This window comes from Cariama cristata, unplaced genomic scaffold, assembly GCF_000690535.1.
Source record: "Cariama cristata isolate BGI_N322 unplaced genomic scaffold, ASM69053v1 scaffold8422, whole genome shotgun sequence".
Lineage (NCBI taxonomy): Eukaryota > Metazoa > Chordata > Aves > Cariamiformes > Cariamidae > Cariama > Cariama cristata.
In genome coordinates this window covers 749-17,110 of record NW_009603227.1, presented here as the reverse complement: position 1 = coordinate 17,110, position 16,362 = coordinate 749, and the positions used below count along the sequence as shown (strand labels likewise).

General features: G+C 45.9%; 1 protein-coding gene across 1 annotated transcript; it reads right to left on the bottom strand.

The window, feature by feature from the left end:
- Positions 1 to 459: 459 nt before the first annotated feature.
- FAF2 (Fas associated factor family member 2) lies at positions 460 to 10,042 on the bottom strand. The gene is made up of 10 exons (XM_009695086.1): positions 9,978 to 10,042; positions 9,408 to 9,542; positions 8,638 to 8,714; positions 7,352 to 7,490; positions 5,937 to 6,022; positions 5,765 to 5,856; positions 4,169 to 4,346; positions 2,089 to 2,260; positions 1,722 to 1,865; positions 460 to 1,248 (listed from the first exon to the last, which is right to left on the bottom strand). Exons 1-10 carry the CDS (start codon positions 10,023 to 10,025, stop codon positions 1,066 to 1,068), a joined length of 1,254 nt encoding a protein of 417 aa, XP_009693388.1. The 5' UTR covers positions 10,026 to 10,042; the 3' UTR covers positions 460 to 1,065.
- Positions 10,043 to 16,362: the final 6,320 nt, after the last annotated feature.

The following is a 16,362-nucleotide window of genomic DNA, read 5'->3' as shown; positions in this document are numbered from 1 at the left end:
GGTTACCTGTCCCAAACAGGTGACCAGCAGGTAGGGAAGGAACAGGCTCCCACCCCTTTTCCTTCAGGCAGGAGCAGATAGCACCACTCCGCAGCCATGACCAAGCCTCCACGGGTGGGGAACAGAGGCTTACACCCACCATGTGTGTCTCTCCCCCCAGCCCTTTGAGCAAAGGAAGGGCCAACCTCCCTCCCACCCAGCCTCACCCCAGAATTCAGGCCACAGAGGCAGGCAGCACAGCAGCAACCCCAGCACTGCCTTCCCCTACAGCATGCAGACTTGTGTTTGTCTTACACCAGCAGCTCCACTGGCACAAACTTACCAGTTCAAAGCCAGAAGTTACGAGTACCCACACTGCTGTGAGCAGTAACTTACTGGAGAGCCCACAGCTGCTGCAACCCCCTCCCCCTGGTGCTTGGTTGTGGCAGGGGGCACAGGCAAAAAGCACTGGCACAGACATGCTAGAGGCAGAGTTTATTACACTACGCAGGCTAAGAACCCTGGGCAAGACCCCACACAGGTAAGAATCGAACCAGCTCTTTATCAAAAAAGTTAATACTATAGTCAACCCCATTCTCCTTTGGTCATTACAAAGCAAGAGAAATATTAAAAGTAAAGATATTTATACACAGAGGGAAGCTGAAGAGATTCTGTCCAGCCCTTCCCTCCCACCCCACTCCCAGCACATTCAGGTGCCCAGTCTTCTGGCTGTCAGGAGCAGCAGAGTATCAAATCTTCACAAGATGTCAGGTTGTTGGGGTTTTATTATTATTGTCATCAATAAAAGCAATAATTACCAAGAGCTGCCATTCCTGTTCCTCCCCAGGGAGGGCGGAGGGGCAACACCAGCTCCCCTCCCTCTCTACCCTCCAAGTGTAGGGGATGGCTGTGTGCACAGGTGTGAGAACGTGCACACACTTCCTCTTGCCAGTGCGCACACACAGCACAGCTGGCACAGGCGATGTGGTCTCTGATCCCTCGTTTGTACGCAGTCTTTTAAAAAAAATATTGTATTATAATAATAATATGAATTTCTCTTTCCATTTTGTGTCTTCTGGAAAAGTGTCAATCGTCCGTGAGGTCCTGCACAAATAGGACTTCCGTGTGGCTGAGTCCGGCCTCCTGCAGCGTGGGTGGGTTGGGCCACTCCTCTGTAGGGAGGCAGGGCAGGACACGGCGAGGGAAGTTGGCCTCAATCTGGAACTTTTCAGGGCTTTCTTTCAAGGAGAACAAGAAGTCATGGATCACCTGGGGAAGAAGCACAGGAGTGACTGCCAGCTGGGGGAGCAGTGACACAGCCAGACTGCATCCATGGCATCTCACAGGGGGAAGGTTACCAAATTTGCACCATCGCTGCATTGTAGACACAAGACAGCCATTTTCTTAGCGTGCATGAGAGGACTTCACAGAGTACCTGGGGAGTCCAGACACTGTTTCTGGCTCTTCCTACAGCATTATTTAATAGGGAGCAACAAGAGTCTCAGCTTTTTAAGAGAAGAAAAAAAAGTTTCTTCCATTTTTTTGTCTAATCTCTCTTCTAAGCTGATGGGACCGGGCCCCATGACACCCTCCTTACTCAGGAACAACTCTGCCAGCTAAGGCTCTTAGCCAAAGTCACCATTTGGCAAAGTCCAATGGAACCAAAGCTTTGCTGAGCCACCTGGAGAATCTCTTGACCCTCCTTTACTCTGGGAAGCCCATCAGCTCTGCCCCAAGCTCACCGTCAATGACTGTGTGAAGTGGAATCGCCGCTCCACTCTGGAATCATTAGGCAGCTTGAAAATGATCTTAACGCTCTCTGGGTCATCGGGATGTGGTTCGGGAGGAAGGCATTCAGACTTCCGCTCCTTCTCCTCCTGCAGCGTCTGCAAAGTAAGGAGGGAGCAGGAGCAATGGGCATGCACCGAACTGACCTTTATGCTTGTCCCTTGCAGCACAGCTGCTCCACAAGGCTTGGAGGACACTCAAGCCCCGAGCAAGACAAGCAGTTCCAATCTGACAAGAGAGCCCTACTGCAGCCACTGCTCCTACACAGCAGGAGCACCCCACAGGGCACAGCAGCCTCTCCAGTCATCACTTTGCTCTCACCTGTCGCCGCCTCTCCTCTGCTAGTTTTTGCTGCTGCACTTCCTCCTCCTTCTTCTTCTTCCTCTCCCGTTCCTCCTTCTTCCTGCGCTCCTTTTCCTGGTCCGCACGCAAGGATGCCAGATATGCCTCGTCCTGCTGCTGCCTCAGAACCTGGGTTTGGTTCCTCTCTTCCCTGCAAACATGAGCAGGGGGCAGTCAGGGCTAGCAGGCCCTAAAGTGAAGGCATGGCAGGCTGATGGCAGGGTCCAGGTACAGCCTCAAACTCGTTAGAGCACAAACATCAAGTAATGTGTCATTTAGAGTACCACAAGCTCCTGAAATGCAAGCTGAAGTCACAGAATCTCAGAATCAATTTGGTTGGAAGAGCCCTCTGGGATCATCAAGTCCAACCTTCACCCTAACATCCCCATGTCAGCTAGACATCGCACTAAGTGCCACATCCAGTCTTTTCTTAAATGTCACGGCCAGTCTTTTGTGAAACACCTCCAGGGATGGTGCCTCCACCCCCTCCCTGGGCAGCCCATTCCGATGCCTAATGACCCTTTCTGTGAAGAAAGGCCTCCTCATTTCTAGCCTGAACTTCCCCTGGCACAGACTACACCCTCTCATACTGTCACAAGGTGCCTGGGAGAAGAGACCTGCCCCCACCTTGCTACAACCTCCTTTCAGGTCCCTGTAGAGAGTGATCAGGTCTCCCCTCAGCCTCCTCTTCTCCAGACTTAACACCCCCAGCTCCCTCAGCCGCTCCCCATCAGACTTGTGCTCCAGACCCTTCACCACCTTCGTTGCCCTTCTCTGGACTCGCTCCAGCACCTCAAGGTCTTTCTTGAAGTGCGGGGCCCAGAACTGGACACAGGATTTGAGGTGCAGCCTCATCAGTGCTGAGTACAGGGGGGAAAAAATCACTGCCCTGGTCCTGCTGGCCACACTATTTCTGATACAGGCCAGGATGCCGTTGGCCGTCTTGGCCACCTGGGCACACTGCAGGCTCATGTTCCGCTGGCTGTCCCGGGCTGTCAACCAGCGCCCCCAGGTCTTTTTCCGCTTGACCCTGACCACTCTTCCCCCAGCCTGTAAAGCTGCATGGGGTTTTTGTGGCCGAAATGTAGGACCTGGCACTTGTTCTTGTTGAACCTCATGCCATTGGTTCTCAGCCCATCGATCCAGCCTGTCCGGGTCCCTCTGGAGACGCTTCCTACCCTCCAGCAGATCAACACTCCCACCCAGCTTGGTGTCATCTGCAAATTTACCGAGGGTGCCCTCAATCCCCTCGTCCAGATCATCTATAAAGATCTTAAACAGCACTGGCCCCAAAACTGAGCCCTGGGGTCTCCACAGTCCCTAGCACACAACCTGCTTCCCTAGGTTGAATGGAAATGAACTGAACACAGGACTCTCACCCACTGCAGCCTGACAGAGTGGACAGACAGCACATAAGCAGCGCCCAGGATTTCTGCCTCATACCTGAGACTCTTCATGGTTGTATCTCCTTCAGGTAATTCCTTGCACATTTCAGAAACCAGAGGTATCAAAACATATTACTGGGTCCCCTGCAGAGACCATGGGGCAGAGGAGGGGCAGACAGAAGACCCAAAGGTGGCATCCTACTTTGGACATAGCCTGCAAATCCCTACAGTTATCAGGGACTGGAGCTCACGCTTGTGAGGTGCTACCAAAACCAGTCAGAATTCAGGACAGCCAGCTCAGGCAGCAGCACTCGCTCACCAACCGGCTGCAGACACCGGCTCTCCCCCTGCCTGCAATGCCTTTGCTCCCCATTGGCTCCTAGTGGTTTTTGTCCAAGCTTTACCTGCAAAGCTCCAGCACACTAAGGGTGTGCTCCAACTGCAGAAAACAGTAGAGCACTCCCTCCCACCTTTCAGTAGTGAACACCACATCCAGCTCCCTGCCTATAGGGTGGCCTGAATTTATGGACCAATGATCCCACTGGGAAGAGGAGAGCCCATGGGCTGTGTTACAGAACAGGAGATGCTGAGCCACCTGCATACGTATGGTATCAGGAGGGAGGAAGTGAGCAGAGCAGAAGGTCTGCATTACTGGAGCTCAGGTCCCATCATACCTTTCCAGGCGTTCAGACACCAGGTACGTCTGGTTGGCATCCATGATGAACATCAGTTGATTAATGAGGTCATCAGCCTGGATGAGGCCTTCTAGCCGCCCAACTACTGTCATTCTGCGATCCTTCAGCATAATCACAGCCAGGAATGGGTATGTGTTCTCTCGCAGAGCCTGGGAGACTGGGAAATAGGCACAAACATCACTGTAACTGTCCCATCCAGAAGGGTCAGCAAAAGGTACAGCGCAAATACTTTCCATCGCCAAGGGCCTAGGAAAGCAGCTTCCACAGCCACTATCTCTTCCAAGGCAGAAAAGGCCTTGGGCTTCATTTTGTCAAACTAAACCCTATAAATTAGCAAAGGGAGGAAATGGCTTGGAGCATAGAGACTTAGGGGAAAAAACAAGCTTCCAAGTAACCAAAAAGGTTCTTTAAGCAGAAAGGAAGTAAATTGTTCTGAACGTCCATTCAGAATGGGACAAAAAACCCTGGGTTTAAACTGCAGGAAGAGAGACACAGGTCAATCACAGGGAAACACTTGCTAAGATAACTAAGGTTGGCTGGACTCTGGAAGATACTGTCATGCAGAAAATGGCAGTGTCCATCCTGGACATTTCTGAACAAAATTAGGTTGTTTCTGCCAGAGGCAGGGAATGGAGCAGATGAGGGGCTTTTAAGTTACTGTTCACCTATGGCCACTGACCACCTCCTCCTTAAAACATGCATGGCACATCACGGAGCTGTCATTACCTGGAACCCTCCAAACTAAATCAGAGTACCTCTTGTATTAAACGAAAGGTCATGATCCCTTCCAGCTCTGCTTTCTAGGCTGTGACTCCAAAGCATTGCAGCAATGAAACAGCAGTAAGTATGAGAACGTCTCCTTAGAAAGCCATTCTTTCAAGGTGTTGATAGCTGGTAGCTGAACCATGAAGCCAAGAATGACTCAGATGTAGTACCAGAACTCCTGGCCTCTCCTCCCATGGAACAGGAAGGGTCAGAAGCAACACAGGAGGCATGAACAGAACTTTGGGAAAAAGCTCCATTTGCAGCAAAACCCTACCAAAACGCTGGAAGGCCAGGTATCAACACCTCTGGAATGACAGTAAAGGACCTTGCTGTGGACTTTTGAGGAGACAGAGAGACTGGGTGTGGAGTAAAGATGACTGTCTCAGAAAGGGAAAGAATGCAGCTAACAAGTCACTCCTGGCCTCAGGTGTAATACGAGCCAGCATTAAGTGCACAGCTAGTTAGATACTTGTTTCTGCACTCAGTATAATCGCCAGCACACACCCACCAGTTCCCATTAACAAGGCATTGAAAGCAGCCCAAATGCCTGCAGCAAAGAGCACACAACTAGGACTGCCCAGAAACACGTGGAACAGTGGAGGTAAAGAGCAGAAGGTATTTCCTTGGCATTCAAACAGGCCCTCTGAGATACCACACAGAAATCAACATTATTTCCCCATGCTATTCTGACATCTCTTGTCTGCTTGCGCAAACACTAACAGCGTTTCTCATACGTAAATTTGTCAAAGAGCATTTGGCTTGTTCCAGAGACAGGAGGGGATAGGTAAAGCCCCGGAGGGACACACTCACCTCTGTATCCCTCTGGTTTATTGGTTGAGCAAGCCCAGAAGAGCATTCTAGTGTTTATGAGGGTGATCACCTCAGGTACGCACAGTGTATTGCTAGGGGACGAAAAGAGATCATGTGAATGAAGTCGCATTTGAAGTGCAAAGCTAACTATTCGGAAAACTCTCCTACCTACCGGCAGAATTCATCTGTGTCTTGGTGGTCATCTCCATGAAGATAAACTAACAGGAAGCGCAGCTCCCGCTTGGCATCATTCAGTGCCTTGGCATAAGAGCAGAAGAGGTAAAGTTACAGGGTCTCTAGGCAAGGGGAAAGCAGCACCCATAAGACTTGTGTGACACAGTTCAGCAGCATCTACCCAGGCCATTACTCTGCCACTAGCATGGTTTTAATGAAGTAGCAGCAGAGGATGAACCTGTCAGACCTTCTGACTAAACCCTCATTTAAGAGAGCTACAATGGTGTTCTTTCAAGGTCCTTTCAGGATGTAGCTTTGGAGAACACCGAACTCGGAGTGAAGCCAGGCAGGCAACTGCATGGACTGACACCCCTCACTGCCCTGCCAGACTCAGCTGGCAGTGAAGAGCCCTCCTTCATCCCTCAGACTCACAGCAGTCAAGGCTGAGCCTTCTACTCAAGCCTATACAGGACACAATCTTCAGATCACATCAAATGAAAACGCTACTAAAAGAGATAACTCAATAATGCTGCGGTCCCCAACAAAACAAAAACCAAACACAAAACCCCAACCCAAGCCCTTTTTGCATCTACAGTCTCTGTATTCCACCCACCCAAGACCATTTCTTAATAAGATCACAGGGTAAGTGCACAATAAGCTCCCTGTTTCACTGGCACTGAGTTCTGGTAGCCTAATTATTCCGTGGTTATTTAAGTTTGGATTCCAGGCAAGACAGAGGAGCCTAGAAGAGCTGTGGAGGCAGCAAGCTCCATTGCTGTGCAGCATGGAGCAGATTCAGACTCCACATTATTCTCTGGCACTTGGGAAGCAGCGCTGATCCAACTGTCTGCCGGGACACACTGCAGGAGGCTCTTCCCTTGGCTAGGCTGAGAGAAGCTGCAGAAGAGGCAGTACCCCTTGGGACGTCCCTCTTTTAGAGAGCAACATCAGCGCAGATCTAACATATGGAACTCTCATCTGCCATAACTTCTTCAGGGTCTTGCTCTCTCAATTTTGAGGTCCCACTTCTGGAGTTGCATTGTAATACAAGCCCAGGCAGTCAATCCCAATTTGGTGAACAAAGGACAGACTCTGGCATACCTCGTCAGTTTATAAAAACAAAGGCAGGATTACAAAGAATAGCTGTTGGCTACAGAACCGTACAGACGGTGGAGGAACAGTCAGAGCAGCTTTGCTTTCCAACTTTGTAGGCCTGGCATATCATCAAGTCTGGCAGACACTGGTTTTCCAATACACTTGTTCACTAGCTCTCCATTACCCTGCTAGAGAGTTTGGGGACAAATGCAGGGCTTTTAGATGAAAAGGGATTTTGCCATGTAGGCTCTGATACTGTCTGGCAAAATCCCCACTCTCCATCTCCGCAGGATCTATGCACCAACACATGACACTGACCTGGCTGTAAGTTCCCTGGTAGAAGACAGGGTGTATCCTCCCATATTTTTCCTCAAACATATGAATAAACGACATAATGTCACCCACTGGGTCAGTGACCCGACTACGAGGATCAGGGCGTATAAAACGCAGAGCAAACCTAGGAAGGAAGCAAAGGACACTGGAAATTCAGCTTACTGACTTTCTGAAGAACAGGTTTTTGTTTTCCACAGTCACTGGTATTCATAAGGAGGAAAAAAAGTCACAGCTGAGACCCTTGAACATTTATAATCACAACCTAAACTTCCACCTGCTCCAAACTGCTACCACTGCTACAGACACCCCCCCCCAGTCAAATATTATCTCATGCCAGGCATCAGCAAGTATCTGCATTCTGTGTGATTAACAGTTTTGACTTCCTCTGAAGCATCAGGCATAAGCTACACCAACAGTATGAGGTTTGAGGAATTTAGTCAAAGATGGTATATTAAAAACCACACAGTTTTGTCCAGATAACTTTGAAAACTGCATTTCTGCAATTCTAAGACTAACAATTCTGGAATGCAAAGAGCTGCAGAGAAAGAACATTACACTAGGAGTCCAATGAAGACAGAAGCAACAGTCATTCCTCTGAGGCTGAAAAAGCTTAACTGCAAGGCAGCTAGCAATGTTGTTTAATTCTACTGATGCACAGAAGTTACACTGAACTTCAGAAAAGCCTTTAAGGGGAAAAAAAAAAAGTAATGCAACAGGGGAAACTGCCAAAACAATGCAGATGGCAGGACTGCTTGATATTTATCACCTTTCAACATTCTCTCTTTTCTCTATCAACGCTGTAAGGAGGCAAGATGAACTAGCCCTTTGGGGCAGTAAAGGCAACAGACAAAGGGCGAAAAGCAGAGGTGTTTACAGTTTGGGTTTTGCCAAGTAACATACGGGGATTAGGGCAGGCTAACCTGCAGTCCAGCCTGATGGGACATGATTTGATCAAGCTGTTCATCCAAGAATACCAGACAGTTTGACACTGTTTTGCATCACCTTTGCGTGGCACCCAAACCATAAAGCCACATAGAGTTAGAACTCCCAATTAAATATTCCATTTACAGAGCTGCAAGATGCTCTTTTTTCTGCAATAAGATTTCTTACTAAACAGTGTAGGAACTTTACAAGGCAACAGATAATGCCAGCTGAGCAAATAAATGGAAAAATCTGCCATTAAAGATTCCAGTGACAGAGGTACAGCCAAATCTAAGCCAGAGTCTGCCTTGATGCAGTCAATACATGAGTCAGCACAAAAAAGTACTTACCTAAATATATCAAGTAATGTGTAATATGTAAATCGGAATGGAAGCATTATGAAGTAGTAACCCCATCCTAACAGGCCCTGCAATTACAAACAAAGAATTATAAGTCTCCACCCCAGGAACAGGCCTGCTAAAGCAAAGGTCCACCAGCATCAAGCACACAGGCACACATGGAAGTATCAGTGCTCTAACCACTGCAAAAAAGCTCAGCAGTATTTCATGGCTTCAGACATGTCAAATCAAATTTAAGTGACTAACATGGTTCATTCAGAATTCAACGTGACATGTCTGAGAATCAGCATCGCTGACTATTCAAGCAGCAGTGCTTTTGCTCTGTGCTAATTTTTCTTAACTGTACAAAGGGATTAACAGCACTGAGTCTTACAGGTGCTCATGTAAATTTGTTTGTGAAACATTAATGCAAGTAATTGATGCTGTATTCAAGTTAATACACATTTTGGGGGAGGGGCTCTAAAAAGAAAAAGGTATTATCACTTTGCCATAAAGAGGGGACAGTCCTTTGTTCCAGTGGAACCAATCGAAAAGCTTTACCACACCACAGCAAGACACTCTGTGGCACAAAGAAGGTTGTCTCATACTCTGAATCACACCAGGCTGAGGGAATAGCTCTTCATTTTGTTTTCAGAAGATAAAATATTTAGAAAGCAGATAACAGCATACAAAGAAAACAATTCCTTTCCCTGTTTGCAAGTTCTGTTGTTCACAAAGAGTCACCCAAGAAGCAGGACAAAATCCACTGTAAGATAACTTGCCCTTGGCTGTGGCCTTGAGACAACATAGCTGTAGATCCTATGGTCGGCTGTATTGACCTGCAATGGCCGCGATGGAGGAGGATTAAAGACACTTGGAACACCCTCTTGCTCATTCAGTCGGTCCTGTACAGCTGCCTTTAACACAAGAAAGAGCAAAGGGAGGTTTCAGACATTTAATGATGGTAGAAAATATGGTTTTTTTATACTTTGGACACTGTAGGTATTATTTGTCCACAGCCCCAGAGCACTGGATAAGCACAACTGATTACAAACCATAACCACCAATACCCTTTTCTGTACGGAAAGCCTTCTCCATGGCAGCCTGCACACATGCACTACAGGAAGTTACACACTGTGCCAGCCAAGTGATTGTTCACTGCCCTAACAACTCTGCTGTGTACTTCTGAAACCAGCTCTCCAGATGTATCAAGATACTGTTATAACAAGCTACTAAAGTAAATTCAGGGGTTGACAGACCAAATCTTACTAGCCACTCCCCACCTCCCCAGCAGAGTACTCCATTTAATCCAGGTACTTGGAAACTGCTACAAGTCTTATTTGCAGTGGTACCTCTATATTCCAGTTGTGCTGCTCCAGTGTGTGACGACATTGGTCCATGGACTCTATGCCAGTCAAGTCCTAAACAAGGAGAATAAAAGCAGATGAATGTCAGGGGAGTGCTGTATTTTTACTGTTCTTTGCAACATGTGAGCATAGACAGGAGTCATCACAACACATTACCACAATACTCTTGCTCTGCTCTCAGTTTAAGAGCAACCTGAGCCAACCCAAACCCATAAACACGCAGTAAGCCTCAAACAGGCCTTTGCACTCTTCCAGCATTAGCCAATTCTCAGTAGTGCTCAAGGTCTGTTACTGCAACTGCACTCAGCCCAGTCAAGAGTCTAACATAACACTGCCCACAAGTTCCACTCTGGAAGGACATGCCAGGCCAATGCCCTCAAATATCACCTCAAAGCATCAACTTAAAAAGACAGGCAAAGCATTTCTGAAAACCCAAGATGACCATTACTTCACTCACTGCAAGCATAGAGACTAGAACTAAAATGAGCCAGGCCGTAAGGAAGGTAGTGCTTTCCAGCATCACAGGGGATTCTATAAGAAAAAAAAATCCAGTCCAACAGAGACAGGACCCGAAACGGACAACAGTCCAAACATACCAGCTGACCTCAAAGCCACTGGGTCTCACATCACTGTTTGGGATGGCATGGGGTTAAAATATGCCTATCAGAACTTCTGCACAAGAGATCAAACAACAGTATTTGTTATTACAGGAAGCCATGTCAGTACCTCTTGAATGAAGGCAAATCTTTGCTGAACTGAACATCCCTGTCACTGTGCCACAGAAACACATCTCTCCCCACACCACTCGCTGCAAGGTGTTCGAACAGACATTTGAGGGTTGTGTACCACACCTATCACCACAGAGTCAAAGCATACACCTTCATAGGAAAGCATAAAGCCACAAATGTGCTCCCACTACCCTTTTAACAATCCTTTGAATCAGTCAGTGAAAGATCATTACAGGTGATACCATTAACAGTGCTGGCAATTTTGAAGGAAACTACTGTTACTTTAGAATTAAAAGGAGTAAAAACTTTTTTTTTTTTTTAAACTGGGCTACAGAAAGCCAAGAAAACAGTTCAGAAGTTAGCTTGGATACATGACAGCAGAAGCAATGACAATAATTGTCACAAGCAGCACAACAAATTCAACATAAAAATGTGCTGGTGATAAGGAGACTGTTGAAATACAACAATTTCTCCAGCAAGGTCATTCTTGACAGGAAAATTCCACAGATTCTTAACTCTTCATGTTCTCACCTGGTGGATTTCTCTCCAGACAGGTCTCGAGCCAGCTGCTGTAACACTACAGAGGGTGCACCTCCCTCAGTGGCTCAGGGACTGAGCTGAGAAATGAAGCAGGATGCTTTCCTACTGGACTGCTACACACTGTGACAGGTGGAACATGCTGCCCTGCAGAGGTTTTGCGAGCTGAACTACACAAGAGCCTTGCCCATCCTCTGCCTGCCACTTCCATGCACTCTTCTCTGCAGCACCTGAGAAGATCTCAGCCACGCAGGAGTTTGGCAGAGAGCAGGGAACTTTTGCTCTCTGTGTCTGTCATACAGCAGACCATAGCTTTTCTGCAGGAGGCAGCCTATAATGAGTGCAAACAGAGCAGTGACTTGGTATAAATCCTTGTGCATGGTTTCTATTACACCTTGTCATCCAATCCATTGTTAGCAATCCTATTTAATTCTGCTCATCATCTCCCCCATTTCTTGCTTCATTTAAAAGCCCCTGAGGCAGTCTTGACAAGCTGACCATTTAAGAATGCACTGAATTGGTTTTTACTGGAGAAGGATGGTGCATTTATTCCCTTCCCTGTCCCCATTCATACAGTTCACATGCTATTTCCACTCAACTAACACTGTTCACAAACGCCCTATTCAATCTCTGGGCTCAGTTCAAACTTTTGAGCATTTCTTGGTTTCTTTCTCATGAAGTCTCCACAGTTCTCTACCTTCTCCACAATCTACTGGCCAAAAATCATTGTTTCATTCTGCTGTACAGAACCAGACTGTTCAAAGCATTGCTGACATTAACTATGTGATCACAGTTGCTCAGAAAAAAAACCACTTCAAATCACTGCCCAGTGGTGTATAAATGTTTATTAAACAGTAAGTCTGCAGCAGGCCTTGCAAGGGGGCACTACAGAAGTGAATTTCATAGAAGCAAAGCTCAGTGAACTCAGCTGTTGCTGCCAGAATACCTTCATTTATCACTCAGACTCACCATTGAGTGTTTTGGTTTAACTACCTTTCTTTAAAGATATGCTTCACTGAGTAAAATTTAGGTTTCGTACTCTTTTTTTTACCCTAAACTCCTACAGAAGACACTTCATTGTCCTTTTAGAAGGACATCTTAAAACGCACTTGCAATTTACCCAATTATTTGATTTTACAATGGAGTCACAACATGTGTATTTCAAAGCCTTGAAAGTCTTCTAATCACCATTCCTTAACACCCTGGAAATTCTGCTGGCATTTGCAAAACATACAAGATTTGGAAATTCATTCACACCTTTGTCTCTAAATCTCTGGATTATCACTCAGCATTAATAACAGGGCTTCATGACTGAACATTCCCTCCTCTTTAAATTATGCAAAATGCTTTAGCAGTTTTAGGTCAGAAAGCAGCACCCAAGTAACAGCCATGCAGAAATATCAACAAGCATTTAACATGCACCGAATCACCGCAGCATTTGCAAGACTTACTGAGGTCCACAGGGACAGACTACAGGCCAGCTAACTTCACCCCTTCCCAACCATCGTTACAGTGAAAGGCACACTGTTCGTCAGATCTCAGTCTTCTACAACAGCACTTCTCTGTGGAGGTGATTCTACATTTTTTTTCCCCCCAGCATTTAAGACAGTTGCTCTCAACACAAAACAGAAGTGACAAAACCACCCCAGCAGCATTGTGCCTAGCGCTCCCACCACTCTTCTGACCAATGAAGCTGCACAATTAAACACCGCAGGAAAAAAATTGCCTGGGTAAAGGCAGCTTTTAAAACTGAACATGTTTGTGAATGTTACTTTGACATGCTCCGTAAGACAGACACACTACAGTTCCAGGACGTTCTGGAAGACACATATGGGTTCAGAACAACTTGCGCTCAATGTAAGGAACTGTAGGAAGACAGTTCAACCATCAGTTTAGACAACACTTGCTGGTAAACACAATACTGTTCATTATCACTCCCAATGACCATTTATACTGTTATAAGCCACTGCTTCACCTTTGTCATGAAAACAGATTAGAAACTTGAAACACCACATCATTTCCACTGCACCAGTTATAGCATTTCTAGTGAATCTTGTGGCTAGCTGCAAACTGCATAATTCACGTGCCAGACAAAGCAGCATGTTCTTAGTACAGGCTAAGAGAACAAACAGTATCTTCACATCAGTCACTAACTGCTAGTTTCCTACCCACTGTAGTCTCTCATTAGCTGCCTCAAAGAGCGTATCTTAGATAGACATAGTAAGTAATAAAATGATAACACCCTCCTAGTTAAAATTAATCCCATTAAAAGAGCACCCTCAAATAAAAGTAGATCCAAGCCCAAGACAGTCGATAATATTTAGAAAACAAAATATGAAGTACCACAAATGCCAGGAAAGTTCAACACTGCCTTCTCAAACACCACTCAAAGCAGAGTGTATCCTAAAACATACCGGAGCTGCTGCTGGATATAATTATTTGCATCTCTCACCTTTGAGACTGCTCAGAATGCTAAATCTTCTCAATACTGAAGTAGTGGAAAGTGCAATTGCACACTTCAAAAGTGGAAGGAATACCCTTGAGCTGACAAAGGTTGTAAACTGGACTTAGGAAACTCTTCCCTCTGCAGATACGCTGTGTTTCAACATATGAGTGTAAGAGATGCAAATCCACAGGACTGTAACTGGCAGTGCTCTTAATTCCGAACCCACTGCCAAATTCCAGAGAATTATGTTTCCAAGGGTAAAGAACATCTGACTTAAGCAGGAAAAAAAAGCCTTTACCAAGAGAGTTTCTCTTTGCATATTACAGCAAATGCCTTTATGAAGGTCTTGATCGATATGCAACGGGCCGAGTAGGAAAGATGCCTGGAGTTTCTTCTTCCCTCCTTCCTCTTTAAATCAGAGATGTTTTCAGTCCTGAGCACTCTGTTTTCCCCAGTTGAAGCTAGAGATGGTATTGTGGGTGCTAATTTTTTCCTTTGCAAATAACACTCCATTACTTTACATTAGCATGTCTAATGTTATTGTATCAGCCCAAGTGTAATGGGCACAGATCAATAACAAGATCCTACAAAAGCTGCTCTACTGTTTCTTCCATCTCCCAAATGGAACTATCTCTCCACAGCTTGCTTAAGCTGGTCACATCAAGTTTCTCTCTACAGATGTAAAGACAGCCAAGTCTTGACAGATGAAAAATTTAGATGCTTTTATTCCTTTATATTAGCCAGTGCTTCAGCAGTAAATGGGGGGCTGAAAGTGTGCAAAAGTGCTCTGTGTTTATTTCAAGTTTATCCCAATTATGTCTCCATATTGGGACTTTTTTTTTTACTCCATTAACAGGCCATAGCAGGGTGGCAGACAACTGTCCTATTCCAGCCCTGTCTGTAGGAAGAGAGCTGCTACTTTCACCATTCTGCCAGCAAAGCTGTTTATATGAGCACTACCAAGACACATCAAGCAAACATCAGTGGAATTAATACAAAGCATGTATTTAAACTGTAATCCCAATGGTTTGGGCCACAAACAGGAGAGCAGGCATTCACCTTTCTACTTTGGAAGGAGCAATTTCCAGCAGAAGCAGGATAAACAGCGTAGGGCAACAGCATCCTCACCCAGAACAGCTATTTGCTGCGTGAATGGCAGTCGACAGCTCTTGCTCAATGTTTCCCTTCTGGCTCTCCATTTAACTGTAACGCTACTGAGCCTTCTGCTACTGCTTACCTCATCTTTGTTACCTTCACTCCCTTCTTTCCTAGCCCACTTTCCTGCTTTATTCACATTGCACTGGCATGCCACCTTCTGTGGAAGTACAATGCTCTGCCACTACAGAATATTGTGCAAATTACTTATGATAGTGCCTCACAACAAAAGTGTAAAGTTATATTTGAAAACAAGCGTTCCCTGCAAAGACACTGAGAATCCCTGAAAAGTTTACAAGCTAACTGTAACAATGTTTTGCAGCAAAAGCAACGTACAAATGATTTCAGTGAGACTTAGCCATCCTCTCCAAACAGCAAGTGCTATTTAACAGAGTCCAGCTAAAGGAAACAAGAAAATAAATCTGTTCCAGGTGGACTGATTTACTCTATCTCATTTCAAAGAAACAAGCAGGACTGCACACCTGAGCCCCTTTCACCCAGGTGTGAAGTACCAAAGGAGAAGGCATCATCAGTAAAGTCTGTCATCAGCACAGACCTGGTGAAAAGCTAATCGCACATACCCCAGGGGACAGAAGAGTGAGGACCCCGGTATCGAAGCCTCCTGGACCACAGCATTCACATCAGGCTCTGGACAGTAGCTGTCTTCTAACTGAAAAATGTATCCCCTTTATAGTCTAAGGAGCATTTCACTCCACTTCAAACCAGGGCTCAAAAGGAAGCTGGACTAAAAGATTAATCCCTCCTCCTGACTCCTTCTCCTTCCCCTCCAGCCTGCTGTCCATAGCAACACCAGGTAGCATTAGGAAACAGGATTCTTTAGTTTCACAGCTGCCCACAGGGTTTAGAAAATAGCAACAGGGACACTCATGAGTGCAGCTGGTCCTATCCAGCCAGATCCAGTAGATTAACAAGTACTGCAATATCTTTCAGCAAGAGAATGGGAGCTGGAGGACAGCTTTTGCACATATATACGTGCAGCATAAGGCAATGGCTTAAACCTCATATACTTACGAGGAAACTGGCAGCATTAGGAAAGCAATTGTTAACATTGCTCTGTCTCCTTTGTCTGTAAGTTAAGATTGCCCAAACCACTTAATTTGCAATAAAGTTTTAGAGAGGATATCTGTAAAAAAAGTTTCTTCACATCTATAGTCATGGAAAAACACTGCAATACATTAATTGCTTCAGGAGGTTGTTGAACCCCCCCGGCTCAGAGGAAAAGGCTTGGCAAGTATCTGTCTGGAACAATGAGGACCACCTGCACCTATCTCAGCCATTGAAGGCAGGGCTGGATACCTCTGAAGTCCATTTAAGACCTCTAATTCTACAGTTGCATCACACCAAAAAAACTACAAAAAGCACAGTCTTAAAAAAAGGAATATGAAGCAACAAATTCAGTCAAAACATGCTTGAAAGCAAATATTGTATTTGTAAAAGAACTTTGCAATCCAAGGAACACCACATGATGCCCTACAATTCAAAA